This window comes from Ursus arctos, unplaced genomic scaffold (assembly GCF_023065955.2).
Source record: "Ursus arctos isolate Adak ecotype North America unplaced genomic scaffold, UrsArc2.0 scaffold_5, whole genome shotgun sequence".
Classification (NCBI taxonomy): Eukaryota; Metazoa; Chordata; class Mammalia; order Carnivora; family Ursidae; genus Ursus; species Ursus arctos.
This window is the reverse complement of record NW_026623067.1, coordinates 59,740,109-59,757,092: the sequence shown is the minus strand read 5'-3', so window position 1 is coordinate 59,757,092 and position 16,984 is coordinate 59,740,109. Positions and strand designations below refer to the sequence as shown.

The 16,984-nt window shown below is 34.5% G+C and overlaps 1 protein-coding gene across 2 annotated transcripts in view; it reads left to right on the top strand.

The window, feature by feature from the left end:
- The window catches only part of CERT1 (ceramide transporter 1), a 97,903-nt gene that overhangs the window by 34,094 nt on the left and 46,825 nt on the right, over positions 1-16,984 (top strand). For both annotated transcript variants that reach the window (XM_026498773.4, XM_026498772.4), the window contains exons 3-5: positions 26-142; positions 15,266-15,373; positions 16,184-16,322. In XM_026498773.4, the coding sequence (XP_026354558.1) occupies positions 26-142; positions 15,266-15,373; positions 16,184-16,322 (364 nt within the window). The remainder of the gene's footprint in view (positions 1-25; positions 143-15,265; positions 15,374-16,183; positions 16,323-16,984) is intronic.

The window sequence follows — 16,984 nt, the reverse complement described above, 5'->3', positions numbered from 1 at the left end:
GCTTTGCTTTTCATTTTCTCCACAGCCTCATGATTTTGATGAATGTCGATTTGATATTAGTGTAAATGATAGCGTTTGGTATCTTCGTGCTCAGGATCCAGATCACAGACAACAGTGGATAGATGCCATCGAACAGCACAAGGTAGGGGCTCCAATGTTTACCCGTCCATGGAGGACTAGGCAAGAGACTGGTAGTAACACCTTTAAAAAAGTTTTGAGATGTAACGTGTTATTAAAAAGTTGAACATTATTTGGGTGGTAAAGATTAAAGCAGTACAGATATAAATTTTTGAAATAATTTTTTTCTAACACTTGATTGTTCTAAGGAAATTTGTAATAATGAATATTTTTTTTTTTTTTGGAAGATCTAATTGGCTTTATTAAATGATTCATGAGTTGGGCAGCACTCCATCTAGCAAGTTGAGAGGCATACCAACAAATGTTCTTCATTGTTAATTAAAACAAAATATGCCCTTTTTTAAATAAAACAAATCTCTATTTTTCTACTTAGGATTTGCTTCATATTGAATGCGTTTTGTATGATCTGAATAAAAGGTTTTTGAAATAATATTGGACGTATAACCCTAATATTTAGAAGCTTCAGTGTTATTTTTTGTAGTCATCTGTAGCCATTTGGGTAATTTAATAGTGTAAACATTTGTAAATCATTTAATTTTTTTGAATAGGAAGCTATTTAATAATAAGCCTTTAGAAAGTATTGCTTATATAAATGTATAAGCCACATTCTTGTTATTTAAAGTGTGAAGAAAGGGTACGTGGTTGGCTCAGTCAGTTAAAGCATCTGCCTTCAGCTCAAGTCATGATCTCAATTCAAGGTCCTGGGATGGAACCCTGCATGGGCTCCCTCCCTGCTCAGCGAGGAGTCTGCTGCTCCTTTTCCCTCTGCCCCCCCCCCCCCCGCCATGCTCGCTCTCTCTGTCTGCCTCTCTCTCAAATGAATAAATAAAATGTTTAACAAAAAAACTAAATAAGTGATATGTAGACTAAATAAACATGTGATATCAAATCTGCATAATTAGCTATTTTAGTTGATTATGATAAAACAAGGAATAGGGAAAGGTGTAAGTTCACAATACCAATCCTGAGTGTGACTTAAAAGAACTTTATACTTACTCATTCATAGGCTTGTCTGTACTTGTTTGTTTGGGTTTCACGGAGTTGTAGTTGAAACACCTGTTTTGGTCATTTAGCAGGTGCAAAACATGTACCCACACAACACACACGTGCGTGCACGCGCACACACACACACACACACACACACACACTAAAACAAGAAAAACTAAACTACTTCAAAGTTGATAAGATCCCGTCCTTCCAGCTCATACAGTTCCATTTACAGTTACTTCCTCATTACACCGCTTGCCCTTAGGATAACATAAGACACTTCGAACAATGGGCCTTTTTCTCTTCTGATGTCATCACATGGGCCTTCATTTAGGGATTTCTGAGGAAATGAGGTGGAAAACAATTTTTGAAAAGAAATTACATATTTTGCTTGAAATGAGATGGAGTATGAAAAAAGTTTCTTACCAAAATATTCTTATGGTTGAGGTACCTAAATGATACCCAAGACTCATGTTAAACATCTCCTAAAAACTGTGGTGTTCTTTGGCATAATGAAATAATTTTTCCCATGCTGTCACAGAGTCAACTTGATTTTGGTGCTTTTTCTTTATTTTTAAGAGCAGTTTCTGCTTATTTGACAACTTTAATTTCATTTGTCTTAAATGTGACATAAGCTTATTAGGAAACTATTCTAAAGTAGCTAGATGGCAGAATATACTTGTTAGTTCTTAGCACTTCTTAAATATCAAGGTCATATAAAGTCATATTATCTCTGCTGTATTTAGTCAACTCTTAATACTGGAAAATGTTCTCAACAGATACTAGAGATTCTATACTTGTCTGCTTTATAAATGATTATCATATAAACTTACCTTTGCATTTTGAGTCTGATTTACTTGGCAAAGACTTAAGAATGCAAATATAACTTTTTAACCACTATTTTTGGTTTTGTTTGTTTTTATTTATTTAAGTAATCTCTACACCCAGTGTGGGACTTGAACTCATGACCCCGAGATCAGTCACATGCTCCTCTGAGTGAGCCAGCAGGGCGCCCCTAGTGTATTATTCTTTGTATAAGTAAACCAGTTCTCCATATACCTCTTTGCATCATATCATGGTGATAGAGGGAAGAAGATGGAATCAAATTTTACTTTTCCTTTATGTTCACAAGTTTTAAATTTTGAAGTGCAAGTCTAACAGCTGCCAAAGTAGTCAAGGGTCTGTCATTTTCTCATATAAGTTGTAGAAAAACCAAGTAGTTGGGATCACAACTGGACTCCATTAACTAGCAAAAAACTTCCTTATGTTGCTGGATGTTTCTCTCATTAAGGTCAAGAATTTGGTCAGTTCCTACCAGTGGAGTTAGTTGCTAAATTGCTTACAGTAGTAGTCTATACACAGTTAGTAAAAAAAAATTTTTTTTAAAGATTTTATTTATTTATTTGATAGAGAGACAGCCAGCGAGAAAGGAAGCACAAGCAGGGAAAGTGGGAGAGGAAGAAGCAGGCTCCCAACAGAGCAGGGAGCCTGATGGCGGGGCTCGATCCCAGGACCCTGGGATCACGCCCTGAGCCGAAGGCAGATGCTTAACGACTGAGCCACCCAGACGCCCCAGTAAAAAAAATTTTTAACACCTAAATGTAGATTCTGCACACTACCAGCCAGCACTTTTGAGGTTTGAGATGAAATCAAGGAAAACAAAATACCAACCTTCTTTGATTTTCTTAGTGTTCTGGAATAAAAATAATTTAACCCTCAAGGGCTTTTAAAATAACTTTGTTAGTTTTTGTTACCTGGAATTTTTGAAAGCTGAATTCGCCTGAGCTGACATCTGCATTTTGTACTTACATATGATGCCTAAATACTCAGTAAAAGTCTATAGAAAAGAAGGAATGCCATTAATTTATATCAGCCATGCTCTTTTATCTATGAATGGTGTTTATCTTTTACCAAGATGGTGAAAGAGGTATCTGAGAATTTTACGTCAGTGAAAAAAAAGATATTTAGGTAGCTAATCATATTAACTTTGTAGCCAGTTGGATATAGCATGACAACATTTTATGTCAAAAAGACAGGGAGAACCCTACAGATCAGTAAGAAAAGTTTACACAACTCAAATAAAAACAAGAATAGCCAAAAGACTTGAACTGGCACTTCATGAAACAGGATATTCAAATGGATAATAAACATATGGAATGGTACTCTGTGCTGTTAGTCATCAGGAAAATGCATATTTAAGCTACAGTGAGGTACTACCATCCACCATGCAGTGTAACTAAAAAATAATAAGAAGAAGAAATAAAAGGAAAAAAAAGAACTTAATACCACATGTTGGTGAGGATGTAGAACAACAGGTGTAAAATGGTGCAAACACTTTGGGAAACATTTTTGCAATATCTGCTAACACTGAACATAGTTGTCCAGATCAGATGAATATTGAAAATTTGAAAAGATCACACAGGAATTGATGTCATAGGTCCTTTTATTTTAATTAAGCTTACTCGGTTACAGGGAATACAGGCCAACTCATGTTAACTTGAGAAATGGGAATATTGCCATGAGCCAAGAAAAATTACAGTGCGCTACCTGCAAAGAAAACTAGATCTGTATACTTAACTCTGAGTGCTCTTACTGTTAACAAACCTCAGTTACTCTGTCACTTGCCCCTCCCCCCCACCTACAGTTAATGGAGCTTAGTTTCATTCTGTTCTTTTTTCTCTTTCATAGTTCCCGTTTATCAATAACTTTTGCTCTCCCGTCCTGCTCTTAGTTTCTTTTTTCTTGGTTTGTCATGACTTTTTCCTGTTTGGCTTCTTTTCAGCTTCAGCTGCTACTCCTAACTGCTCGAGTCTCTTGGCATTTCTCAAAGTGAATGTCTTAAGAAAATTTGATGGCCTGTTCACTCCAGGTTACTATAAATTGGCCACTCTTGGTCCATTATAATTAATTTCATATTTACTTGTGCTTAAAAGGTAAAATGGATTGGCAGTTACACAAATAATATTCTGAAAATGTAATGTATAATTTTGTATAGCATTTACCAAATTTGCAAGTTTTTATAATACCACATATTTGCTGACATGAGAAACAAAGGCAAAAGAAAATAATTAAATTTCCTTACTGCCTACAGCCCATTGACAAGTCCTTGAAACAGTCAGAGTGACATTTCTCTAGGACCTAGCTGCCTTGATGTTAATACTTTGTTAAGGGCAAAAGGTAATCTTAGCTTAACATTATCCTGATCCCCCAGGATCCTGTAAGTCTCCTTTAACACATAAAAATTCCATTGGAAACTTCCTTTATCTCTACCGCCCAAGATACACATTAGCAATCATCCTCCAAGCATATGCTCCACTGATATACTTCTGAAGGGTCTCATGACTAGGGTTTTACTAGGCAGTAATAAATGACCTTTTCCAAACAATAGCCAGCTCCCTCAATGTCCTGGAAACCTTGTTTCCAGAATACCTTGGAGGCTTGTGCTGTCCATAACCCCCTCCCAACTTGAAGGTAATCAGTCACACATCACAACCCCAGTGCAGCTCTTGCTGCCCACCAGGTCCTGTCCCTGTGCTTTAATAAAACTACCTTTTTACACTGAAGACATCTCCAGAATTCTCTCTTGGCTATCGGCTCCGAACCCCAACATTTTCTACATCATTTGCCACTAACAATTTAAATGAATATTACTAGATTTTCAGCTTATTTTTCTATCCTTTATTAGTCTGTAATTAACTTACAAAATGTTTCTTTAGCTAAGAAAGATTTTTAAAAAGATAGTTAATCTAGAGTTCAACAACTGTCCTATATCGTTACTGTAGAAAATATTAAAATGAGGCTTTATGCTACAAAAGTCATTTTTTTACAGCGTTTGTATTTGAATTTTTATTTAATCAGGAGGGAATATTTCTGACAGTCACCAAGACAGATGGGATTCTGTTTTTTCTGTTCGATGTAGAAAAGTAATGGTGGGTGGCATCAGTGGAAACTGTTTGACATCAGTGGAAACTGTTCTCTAATTTTACTTGCTGAGTTTATTGGACATTATCTGGGAGAAAATGTTTCTTAAAAAGATCAAAGAACACAGAACTGCTCTTTCTTATCAAACCTTTTTAGCTAATAGCCTAAAAAAAGATTTTTCTCACATGGTCTTTATTGTCTGGTAACTATTCTGCGTTGGTTTGGAATTGAAGGATGAAAGATAGCTTTGGTAGAAACAGTAAGATTAGGTAGCAAAATAAATGAATATCCTACAGATTAAAATGTTATCCTAGCTGAAAACAGTTCTTGTCATTTTTCATTCATGGAAAGCCCATGACCTTGACAGACAAGATAAGATTATCGATAGGAATTCTACCACTGTTCATTTCCTAGCCCCTTTTTCTTTTCAGAAACATCCCTTTGGTCTGTAGAGGAATAGAGGAGTAATTAGGTATTGTCATCATTTAATTCCCTTTCTTTATTTTCCCCTTGCCGTTCTTTAGTTCTGGTCACTGAGTGACTCGTTTGGATAAATTCTCCAGCTTTGTAACTGCTTTTAAGTCTTGTTCCTCTTAAAATCCTTTCTAGTATAGCCAGAGTAATCCTTTAAAGATAGATATCTGATTCTTTACTTCCGGTTTTAAAGCCTGTTTGACTTCCTGTTTCCCATAGGATCGAGTACATACTTTGCTTATAAGGCACTGTTAGAGGAAGAAATAGAATTACACTAAACTCCTATCAGCTTCCATATTTATTTACTATCCATTATTTAAAATGGGTTACATCAGGATTGCTGTTAATGGGAGTCTTTTGTTCTAGCATATCTCTGTTGTAAGGAGGTATTACTTGTTTTGAAATAGTGGACCTTGAAGAAATAGACAAGGAAACAAGAAGTGTGCCTCACAGTGAAGAAATCTTTAACAATACTTTTTAGTATTTACATTATATCATAAGTGCTTGATAAATGTTAGCTACTATATTTCCCCTTCACCCCCAACACAGCCAGGATATTCCTTTATATCGCTCCTCTAGGAGGAGAAAATAAGTTTTAAAAGGCTAGCAGCAGATGTAACAAAGTATCAGTACTACTCTTTAAACTTTCTTATTTTATGGTTTGCTCCCCAAAAAATGGTTGATGTGTATTTTCTTTCAGAAGGAAGTTCTGTAGGCATGGGATAAAAAAAGTCACAGTTCTATTATTTTTATCTACTTGCAAGGAGGGGACAATGGCAAAACAGTTACTATTGACTTTGAAGCTCCCTTAAATGTCCCAGCAAGAGAAAAAATAGGTTTTACGATGTTTAAGAAGTATTTGCAGGTTTATTGAAATGTAAGCTTATAATTAGCCGAGGAAACGAAACCATAAATTCTTCTCTGCAAAGATCCTGAAAGAAATATATGTACATAAAACAATGGTCAGCAAATGAAGATTCTTTATTATGCTGGGACTTTGGCCCCAAACCTAAAATTTCCAAAAAAGGTATGTATTCCTTTCTTGGTGGGCAGGGGAGAAATCGAGGTCTATATCAAACATGAAAAGATACCCATAACTTATTACTGAGTGGATGAAAAGCTACAAAACAGTATAGTACCATTTATGTACAAATGTAAGGCTGTGCATGCAAAGAAGTATCTGGAGGAAGGACATTGGTCATATCTAAATGGGCTAAATTTTCATTTTCTTTTTTGCAGTTTTCAGTATTGTTTATATTGTTTGAAATATTTACAGTAAACATCACTTCTACAAAAAATAAAAAAAAATAAAGTCATAGAACACATTTTTAATCTACCTCACTTTAAAAGGGTCAAAACTAATAATATTGGTAAAGTTACAGTGAAATAAAGACCTGCATATTCTGCACATGGAATGTGCGTTAGTGCAATCTTTTTGGAAAGTCCTTGACAAGAGATATCAAAAGTGCTCATACCCTTAAACCTAGCAATTCTACTTCTGAGAAATTGTCAGAAAAGCACAACTAACCTGCAGAAAAATGCTTTATGTAAGAAGACAATAAATACTAAATGCAAAGACCAAAAAAATCTACAGGCCTAATAATAGCCCTAATAAATACCAAAATTATAGTACAATAAAACACTAACAAAGCTATATTGTAAGAAGAAAATTATATTAGATAATGGAAGGGAAAACAGGATATAAACTTTATCTCAGGGGTGCCTGGGTGGCTGAGTCGGTTAAGTGTCTGCCTTCAGCTCAGACCAAGCTCCCTGCTCAGTGGGGAGTCTGCTTCTCCTTCTCCCTATACTCTTCCCCCTGCTTGTGCTCTCTGTCAAATAAATAAATAAAATCTTAAAAAAAAAAAAAGGAATAATCAACTTTATCTCAATAAGGTTTTGAGGGGGAAATGTACAGAGAATAAGGAAAAACACGAGAGCGAAGAGTAACTCTCTCAGTTAAAAAGATTGAAGGTAGTTTGTATTTTTTTCCTTATAACAAGCAGATACTACTTTTAAAAACTAGAGTGGCAGGGGGGCAATAAAATCTAATCAATAGAACTATTCTCGGGATTGGTTTTAAAGAGAGTTGAAAGAAGTAGAATTAAAGTCTCTGGATGTTGAGACAGTATATAGCATAATGATTAATATGAGCACTTGAATCTGGAATTAAATCCTGGCTCCATTACTTACCAGTTGTGTGACTCTGAAAACATTAAATAAAATCACCTGTAAAGTGGATATAGTAATAGTACCTATTTTACATAGGCTATTACAAGAATTAAGTGAGATAATGCACTTAAAGTATTGGCATCATACCTGGTACAAAGTAGATATCCCAAGTTTAGCTTTTACTGTTTTTACAATGTATTCAACGTGGCTCTCTGCAGTTAATCTCTAAAATATCAAATTTTTTTAGAAAGTTACTCAGCCCTCATTAGCTCTCCTGTCAAAGCAAAACAGGAAAGATCTCTGTATCCCTTAGTATTTATTTTCTAAAACTAGGGTGGAAAAATTGTTTAACACACTGTCTTTAAACCGCTTCATTTGATAGTTATCTCGTTATTTCTCACCTAATGTGTCGCTGATTGTGTCAAACAGCTTTTAGTACAGAGGAAGTACTTGGTAGCTTACTAATTTCCCCTTTAGCTGTAAGGATGTATTATGGAATCCAAAGCCCTAGATTATAAGTGGAAGAAAGAGAGTTCAGAAGTCAAGAAAAGAAAAGTCAAGAAAAGGGGTAGCTGTTGTTACTCTCTGCTTCTACGGTACCATATTGTATTTGGGCATTTTTGTAGTAGGATTGTACTACATCTGGATTGTAGTAGGCAGTGTCTCTTTTTCCTATTCAACGTTCTTTTAACACTTAACTGGGGCATGTGACAAGGCCCTGCTTAACTCCTCCAGCCTCATCGCACTACAACACTTGGCCTGTTTCGATATTTCTGTGAAGGAAAGCTCATCTCATGTTCCAGGAGAAAAAAAAGGAAAATAAATATCCAGGTTTCATAAATGACCTTCAAATGATCTATTTGATAGTGGGTTTTAAATTATGATGCAAGAATGACTGGATCTGAAAAGAAAAGAATTGTTTTGGGACTAATCTAAGCAAATGTTCTATTTTCCAGTATTATTTGGAAAAAATATCTTGAGAGAAAGCAAATATTCTACTCACCGGAGTGCTGCTAGGATTTAGGCACTGAGAATATGACAAAAATCCTCTCTAATATACCATTTTCTTAAATATATTTTAAATTTTCTTTGATTCATGAGGTGGTGCAATTCCTGGAAATTACTGTGAGTTGACCTTCTCATCTGGTACATTTTATCAATGATTTGTGTTTTATTTATCCATCTGGTTCAAGGACTGCCTTACATTTGGCCTCCACTGCATATGTACGTTTTTAGCCTTTGTTTAGGTATTTAGGTTTAGTACAGAGAATTACAGCCCTAAACTACCCATATCATTTTAAAGATAAGAATATTAAGCCCAAGAAGGTAGCGACTAACTTGTAAAATTTTTAGTGGTTATAGTGATACTAGAACCTTCTCTTCTCTTATCCTTGGATTCTTGCTACTTCGGAGGCTACTGCTCTGTGGGGGGGGGGAGGTCCATAAGTATTTAAAAGGCTAAATAGATGAGATCTTAATGTTCATGGGCATGAAATTGTTATGCCAGATTTTCTTATCTCAAATAATATCTTTATGTTGACTTAGACAAAAATAAAATTGTTGCCACTGCAGCTTATATTTTAAATCACAGTTATATTGGTTAAATAGTATCTTGCTTCTCACGTGGTTTGCTTCTCACGTGGTTTGCTCACATTCAATACTGAATGTGAGATGTATGGATATTCACAGCTTAGGAAGCTTATTTGGTTTTATTATGGGTTTCAGAATTTTAATTTCTGGAAAATGCTCCATTGTTTTTATGATAGCATTTAATCTTGTATATTCTCTCTTTCCATAGTTAAAATGGAAAGAGTCAGTGTAGTTGGGGCAGGGGTAACTATGCCACTAATAACTAGATGATTTTTGACACCATGAGGAAGTTACTTCATTCCTTTCTCAATTTCTTTGCTGTGTTTCTTGCTGGCAAGTGTTATTAGGAAAAAGAATAAACTTTTCAAAAGGTGGATGCTATTAAAATAAGTCAGCCTTTTTGCTGTATTTTTTAACCACTGCCTTTGGAGTCTAGATGGGGCGATGAACAGATTGTATAAAATGATAGATATATTATGTAAGTTTCTCTCTCACGATTAAGCCAAAATACAAAATTTAATTGTGACTTTGAGAAAGTTTTCTTTTCAAAGTGGTTCTTTTTCTATTCTGTTAAATTCATAACTTTGAACTATATGATTTAATTTATCATGCTTTTAATTTTTCTCAAAAAGTAAAGATACAGAGGGTAAAGGTACACATAAAGGAATCAGTGTAGAGGTTACTGTTGTACTTTGACCAGTAGTAACCTTTGTATCAATTTTCCAAGTTTACTGCTAGTTGGAAAATGCTCCTGATCCCCTCTAGTGGCCAAAAGATGGTGGGGTTTTTTTTTTGTTGTGGGGGTTTTTGGGGTTTTAATAAAAAGGAATATTATAATAAAGGTGTGGTCTCATTGTAGTATTTAAAAGCAATAAACCTTGTTCTATATTGGGCATGTACAATTAAGTGTTTCACTGAACAAAAATAGCGTTCAGTGTTTATGCAAAACATGTTCAGGAATCTGGCTTACAAACACGCAAATTGGAAAAGGATAGTTTTGCAAAGCATTCTGTGAGGAAGTTTGAGGAGATATATTGAAAGGGAAAAATACTCCTACGGTAACTGTATTTGAATTCTACATTATTAATTTTAGATAGAATTTTGTGTTTTCAAAATATTATGTATTGGTAATTAGAGGTTTTAAGTAGCTCAACTTCTTTTTCTTATGGAACAGTGAGTGGAATTAAGAAAAAGGCAGCATATCTTTGAAGTGTTAATCCCCAAATCATACCAACGAGGTTTTGAAAGCATGTTACAATTTTTAAGAACATTTAACAATATCATTTGTGGCAATAAAGTAATTTTTTCACATTTCCATCCTTGCTTCCTTCACCCCACTTTGTCTTCAAAAAGCATACCTTATAAATTTAGGATGAGTATTGTTGCCTTCAAAGTGAATGTCTTGGAAAGCCAAAGGAGATGTCAGGAACATTACCCATTTTCAGAATAGTTTTATAACTTTTCTTTTAGAAATATTTTTAACACCTATGACCAAATGTTTTTAAAATGTTGATATCTTCGATGATAGATTAGATTTTTTTAGAGAAATCTAAAAGTAAATCAGAGCCATGTCATGTGAATAAGAAAAGTAGTCAAGCTTAATTATACAGGTTTTTTTTTTTTTTTTAAGATTTTATTGATTCATGAGAGAGAGAGAGAGAGAGACAGCCAGTGAGAGAGGGAACACAAGCAGGGGGAGTTGGAGAGGAAGAAGCAGGCTCCCAGAGGAGGAGCCTGATGCAGGGCTCGATCCCAGAACACCGGGATCATGCTCTGAGCTGAAGGCAGACCCTTAACGACTGAGCCACCCAGGCACCCCACAGCTTAATTATACAGTTTCAAGATATTTCTTTAAAGTAATGAGAGTGTTCTTTAATTTTTATTCTGTGACTCCCAAAAATGATTTGATCCATTTTGTGGCTATGTCATAAAATTTCTCTGAATGTTGTGGTAATGCCATCAGGAATGTTTTATGCAATGTCAGTATCATTGGCACAATTATGGACATTTCCAGAATGACTAGATTTTAAACAGTGAGGATTCATCTGTGTGTATATATGTATCTTTGTTAAACGTTTATTTGTATTTAAGTTACCTTAGTGCAGTCGTTGACTGAAATAGTGTGACAAATGAATCTCCATTATTTAAATTGAATAACAGTGCAATTGCTTATAGTTTATTTCTTTTCCCTTGGAGTGATTTTGTATGCTTCATAGTGGAATTTATTTAAGTGAAACTTTATTAGAGGTAGAAATACAATTACACTAAACTCTCAGCCTCCACATTCAGTTATTAACCATTATTTAAGATGTCCACCACTATCAATTATTGCTATAGTATTTTTTCTAACATGTCTTAGTTGTGAGGAAATATTGCTTGTTTTAAAATAATGGAACCTGAAAAAATAGACAAGGAGATAAGTATGTTTTATGGTGAAGAAACCTTTAGAAAAACTCTGTATTTCTGTTTTCTTTCAAGATCTTAAAAGAAAAGATCTTTTAAAAATAGCAGTTTTTACTTCCACTGAGACTCATTGACAAAAAGCAGAGAGGGTAGACTTATTTGGATTTAAATTTCAAATTGTGTGGTTTTGAATATTTTGCAAATAAATATCCAAAATCTATTTTAATACTATAAAACTTTGATTGTAAATCAGAGGATGGTTCTGTATTTAAATAGGCAGTTCCCATTAATTTCTGTTTAGAAATGAATGACACATAAGTGTCTAAGGTAAGTGACTTAAGTACCTTATGTTTTTAGTCTGTTACAGATAGATTCTTCTTATTTTTAACTCCAGTCTTCAATATTTAAATCTTAATGAGAAACTTTACCAAACCAATACAATTAAAGTGTTGAAACACTCCACTTAGAAAGTTAGTGTTATTGTCAAAAGAGAGGAGAAGAAACTAGAGCCATTTTAGGTAAAGAACCTAGTAGCTTAGGACAGTATTTCAAAAGTTTTATTTTTTCTGAACTAAATGATTGTGTAATTAGTATTCTGTTCTGGTGGGATTCTATTATATTGAAACAAGCTTACCTTTTTTTCTTTATTTTATTGAGGTACAATTTACATTCTTAAAATCTATCTATTTTAATTGGATAGTTGAATTTAGACTATTTGTAATTTGTACCCCCAAATTTTCTTGTGCCTCTTTGTAACCATTGCCCCCGTTGCCCCTTGGCCTACTTTTTTGTCATAGATTAGTTTTATCTTCTTAAATCCATTTTCTTGAGGTACAATTTACATAAAGTGCATGCTTTACCCTTTCATTAATTTTTTCTGGCACAAAAATACTAATTTTGCTTCATTACTAAAACACTGCTTTACTTTGAGATGAGGAGTGGTGTAGAGTGAGCTAAGTCTTGGAGAAGAGTTTTAATTCCATGCAGTCTTAAGTTTATATGTAATTTGTTAGTAAATTGATAGTTAAAAATGTAGTATCTTTCATGGAGTGTTTTATATAAACAAGCGTTACTGAAGTATGACAATTTCACTTTGAATGTTTGGCAACCAGTATATACTGGAAGTTTGAATTTTAAGAGACTACTGGTTTTCACATGGATAAAGTTCTAGTCTCTTTGCCAAAGATATTTATTTCTTTTCCATGAGCTGTTGTGTGCTCTTTTGGTTATGGATTCCTCTTCCTCCTTTCTCACTCTTCCTCCCTCCTTTTCCTTCTTCTTCCTAGAATAATAAACTTAAGTTAAATGAAGTGATACTGAATTGGAAAAATGTTCTGAACTAGTATTAATATTATTTACATAAAAATGATAGCATGAACATTTTATTTATTAATTAAATCAGTATAAAAATTTAATGTTCTTATACCTAAAAGAACATTTTTCAATTAGAATGATGTCTTGGGCTGATGAACGGATAAAGGAGAGGTGCTGTATACATATACAATGCAATATTACTCAGCCATCAAAAAGAATAAAATCTTGCCATTTGTAGTGATGGGGATGGAGCTAGAGTATATTATGCTAAGAGAAATAAGTCAGAGAAAGACATACCATATGGTTTCACTCATATGCGGAATTTAAGAAAGAAAACAGATGAACAGATGGGAGGGGGGATAAAAGAGAGAGAAACAAACCCCTCATAAGAGACTCTTAACAATAGAGGGAGGTGGGTGGGGGGTGGGCTAGATGGGTGATGGATATTAGAGGAGGGCACTTGTTATGATGAGCACTGGGTGTTGTATGTAAGTGATGAATCACTGCTTTCAGCTCCAGAAGCCAATAGTGCACTGTATGTTAACTAACTAGAATTTAAATAAAAAATTTAAAAAGAATGATGTCTTGGGCAAACCAATAGCTGTATAGGAAACGTAATGGATTTTCAGGAACTAGAACACAGAGGATGTAAAATGTCATAATACATTTTCTATAGTTTCTATAATACATTGTACTTAATTTTAATGATTCCTAATCTTAATCTTGAAAATCAAGTATTCTAAAAAAACTTATAATTGTTGCTACTACGTGTGATACCAAAAATGATCAGTTATTATTTTACCTCTTAAGTTTAGTGACTAGGACTAAAGTTATTTGTAGTTCTTTTTAAAAGTAACAGAAGAAGGCAAGCAGAGATCCAGAATACTTTAGCAGGTTTTTCAGATACTTGGAAGTTATTTTTTTTCAAATGTTCAATTCTTGTGTCTATATCATTAGTACTGCTTTTGTCTCAACGAGGGTGGACTATAGAATTGGTGCTCTGAAGCATGCCAACCCCAAGTGTTATTACAGTGCAGAGTCTAACTGTACCCCAGTATCCAGAAGTTCAATTAATTATCTTCCATGGTGTGATTTCTTAACAGACTGACAAAATTGAAAAGTTTCTTTTTTTCTTTTAAGATTTTATTTATTTGAGAGAGAGAGCGGGCACACAAGAGGGGGGAGAGGCAGAGGGAGAGGGATAAGCAGCACCATGCAGAGATCGTCGGGGACATGGGGATCGATTCCAGGACCCTGGGATCATGACCTGAACCAAAGTCAGACACTTAACTGACTGAGCCACCCAGGCACCCTGAAGTTGGAAACTTTCTTTCTGCCATGAACTGTTGAAGTGAATACAAAAATTTTAAAAAGATACAGTCTTCTAGAAGATCCAACTCCAGTTGTAATTACAAAATGTAAACTATAATAGTTGAGTGGTAAACGCCATAATCATGATATAGAAATGGTTGAGAATACGGAGACAAACTGCCTGGTATAAAAAGAAAGGCTTCACTGAGACAGTTATATTTGAGCTGTGTCAGGATACATGATTAATTTACAAAGAAATAGTACTGGGAGTTTTTTTATTATTATCTTTTTAGCCTTATTCTGTCCTTTTTTTAATTGTGGTAAAATATACGTAACAATTTGTCATTTTAGCCATGCTTAAGTGTACAGTTCTGTGACATGAAGTACGTGCATGTTGAACATCACCATCCGTCTCCAGAACTTTTTCATCTTCTGCAACAAAAACCCTGTGCCTGTTAAATTCCATCGCATTTCCCCCTCCCTGTACTCCCTGGTAACCACTCTCCTATTTGTCCTTATGAATTTGCCTACTCTGGGTAGTTTTCCTGTTACTAAACACTCTAAGCCCCCTAGCCCAACCTATAGTTGTTACTCAGTAAATTTCTAAATTAAGTGGCAGTTAGGAATAGAAAGGCATTACTTATGCCAGTGGCTTGCTTATATTTCTTACATGGACTCAAACTGCTAAATATTGTTACTAATAACGTATTGATTTGTAGGAAAACTTTTGTTTTCTCCTAAGTGTTTTTTCCAGTTTTATTGATATATAATTGACATGTAACATTGTATTGTAAGTGTACAACATAATGATTTGATAGATGTATATATTGTGAAATGATTACCATGATAATTTTTTAACATCTGTCACCTCACATAGTTACAACTTTTCTTCTTGTGATGATTAAGTACTTTTTGCTTAACTTTTTTTTTTCACCTAGTTTACTTTCATTTTTAGACTGAATCTGGATATGGGTCTGAATCCAGCTTACGTCGCCATGGCTCTATGGTGTCACTGGTGTCTGGAGCAAGTGGCTATTCTGCAACATCCACCTCTTCATTCAAGGTTTGTGGTTATGTATGCTTTAAGGTGGCATAAGTTGAGTTGAGTGCCGAATGTTGTGAAAAGAATTTACTTGATAGTTTTTTAAAAGAAACTTTCTGTGATGTAATTTATTTGATGTTGTTACAGAATAGTTTTTAACGGGCAAAATCATGATTCTTACAAATATAAAATGAACATATCAGATTTTATTTCATTAATGAGATAAGATATAAAGAAAAAATTGGTTCAAAGGAGACTATAAGGAATATTGAAATGATTTTGCTAATACATGCAAAGCTGGTCCGTATTCAGAGATTAGTAACTAAGTATATCCACTGGACAAAGTTCATTTGCACTTCTGTGGACATGGATCACTTATATTAATCTGTTTTCTACTACTTAAAAGAGTTGTAAAATAGCTCCAGTGCAACGAAATCAGAGATTCAGTATGATCAAACAGTACCCTCGCTTAAGAGTTCTGTAGGTAACACTTACCATTCCTTTGAAAGGTCACCCAGTAACATATTTGCCCAAAGTCTTTTACAGTTTTTCCTCACAGTGTTTAATTTGAAAATATTAAATGTTATATTAGCAAATTGTCAGACTTACTGCTGTCTTATTTCCTTCAAGCTTATCACTGTGAAGCCACTAGTTAGTCATGTTCAAGTCTATTCCTGGGAGTATTATATTGAACCTGACAGCTCTTCCTACCCCTGCCCTCAGTAGTAAGATGTAAACTGAAACCTAAAAAGGCGATGAAAATCATAGGAGTATATATATATTTCAGTTTTGTTAACTTGGATTACATGCCCCCCTTTATGTGTTTTGCAGAAAGGCCACAGTTTACGTGAAAAATTGGCTGAAATGGAAACCTTTAGAGATATCCTATGTAGACAAGTTGATACTTTACAGAAGTACTTTGATGCCTGTGCTGATGCTGTCTCCAAGGATGAACTTCAAAGGGATAAAGGTTAATTAGGCTATTACCACTATTTTTACTTGGAGAATGAATGGATTTAAAGCCTCTTGATCTTAAAGGGTAATGTCTTTAAGAGATAAAGGTAATTATAGTCACTTTTGCTGAAAACTCCCAATGTAACAGATTTCAGTGTCCATATAACTTGTATACTTTAATAATGCATCCTAAGTAATCTGATCCCCCCATACCAGATACGACTGAAGATTTTTAAGTGATTTTTAAACTCTTCATTCCATTAAAAAATATATCTATCATCTTGGTAACATGGGGCATTTCACATGATCATGTCTAATAAATTTACCCCATGGGGCACCTGGCTGGCTCATTCAGTAGAGCTTATGACTCTTGATCTCAGGGTCATGAGTTAAAGCCCTGCATTGGGCCTAGAGCTTATTAAAAACAAAACAAAACAAAATAATTGTACCCCATCATGAGTCTTAGAGAGAAGCATGTTTATGTTAAATCCTCCAAATCTGAAATCATTCCATCTCTTTATTCCTCTCTCTTCCTTCTCTTCTTCTCCCTTTCTTTTTCTCTTCACTTCTCTCTCTCCCCATCCCTTCCTCTGGCTTTTTTCTCACAGAAGAAGAAACCAATAATGGAGCTACATAAAGATTTAAAAATAATATTTAGTGAATTTTTTTGTTTAAGAG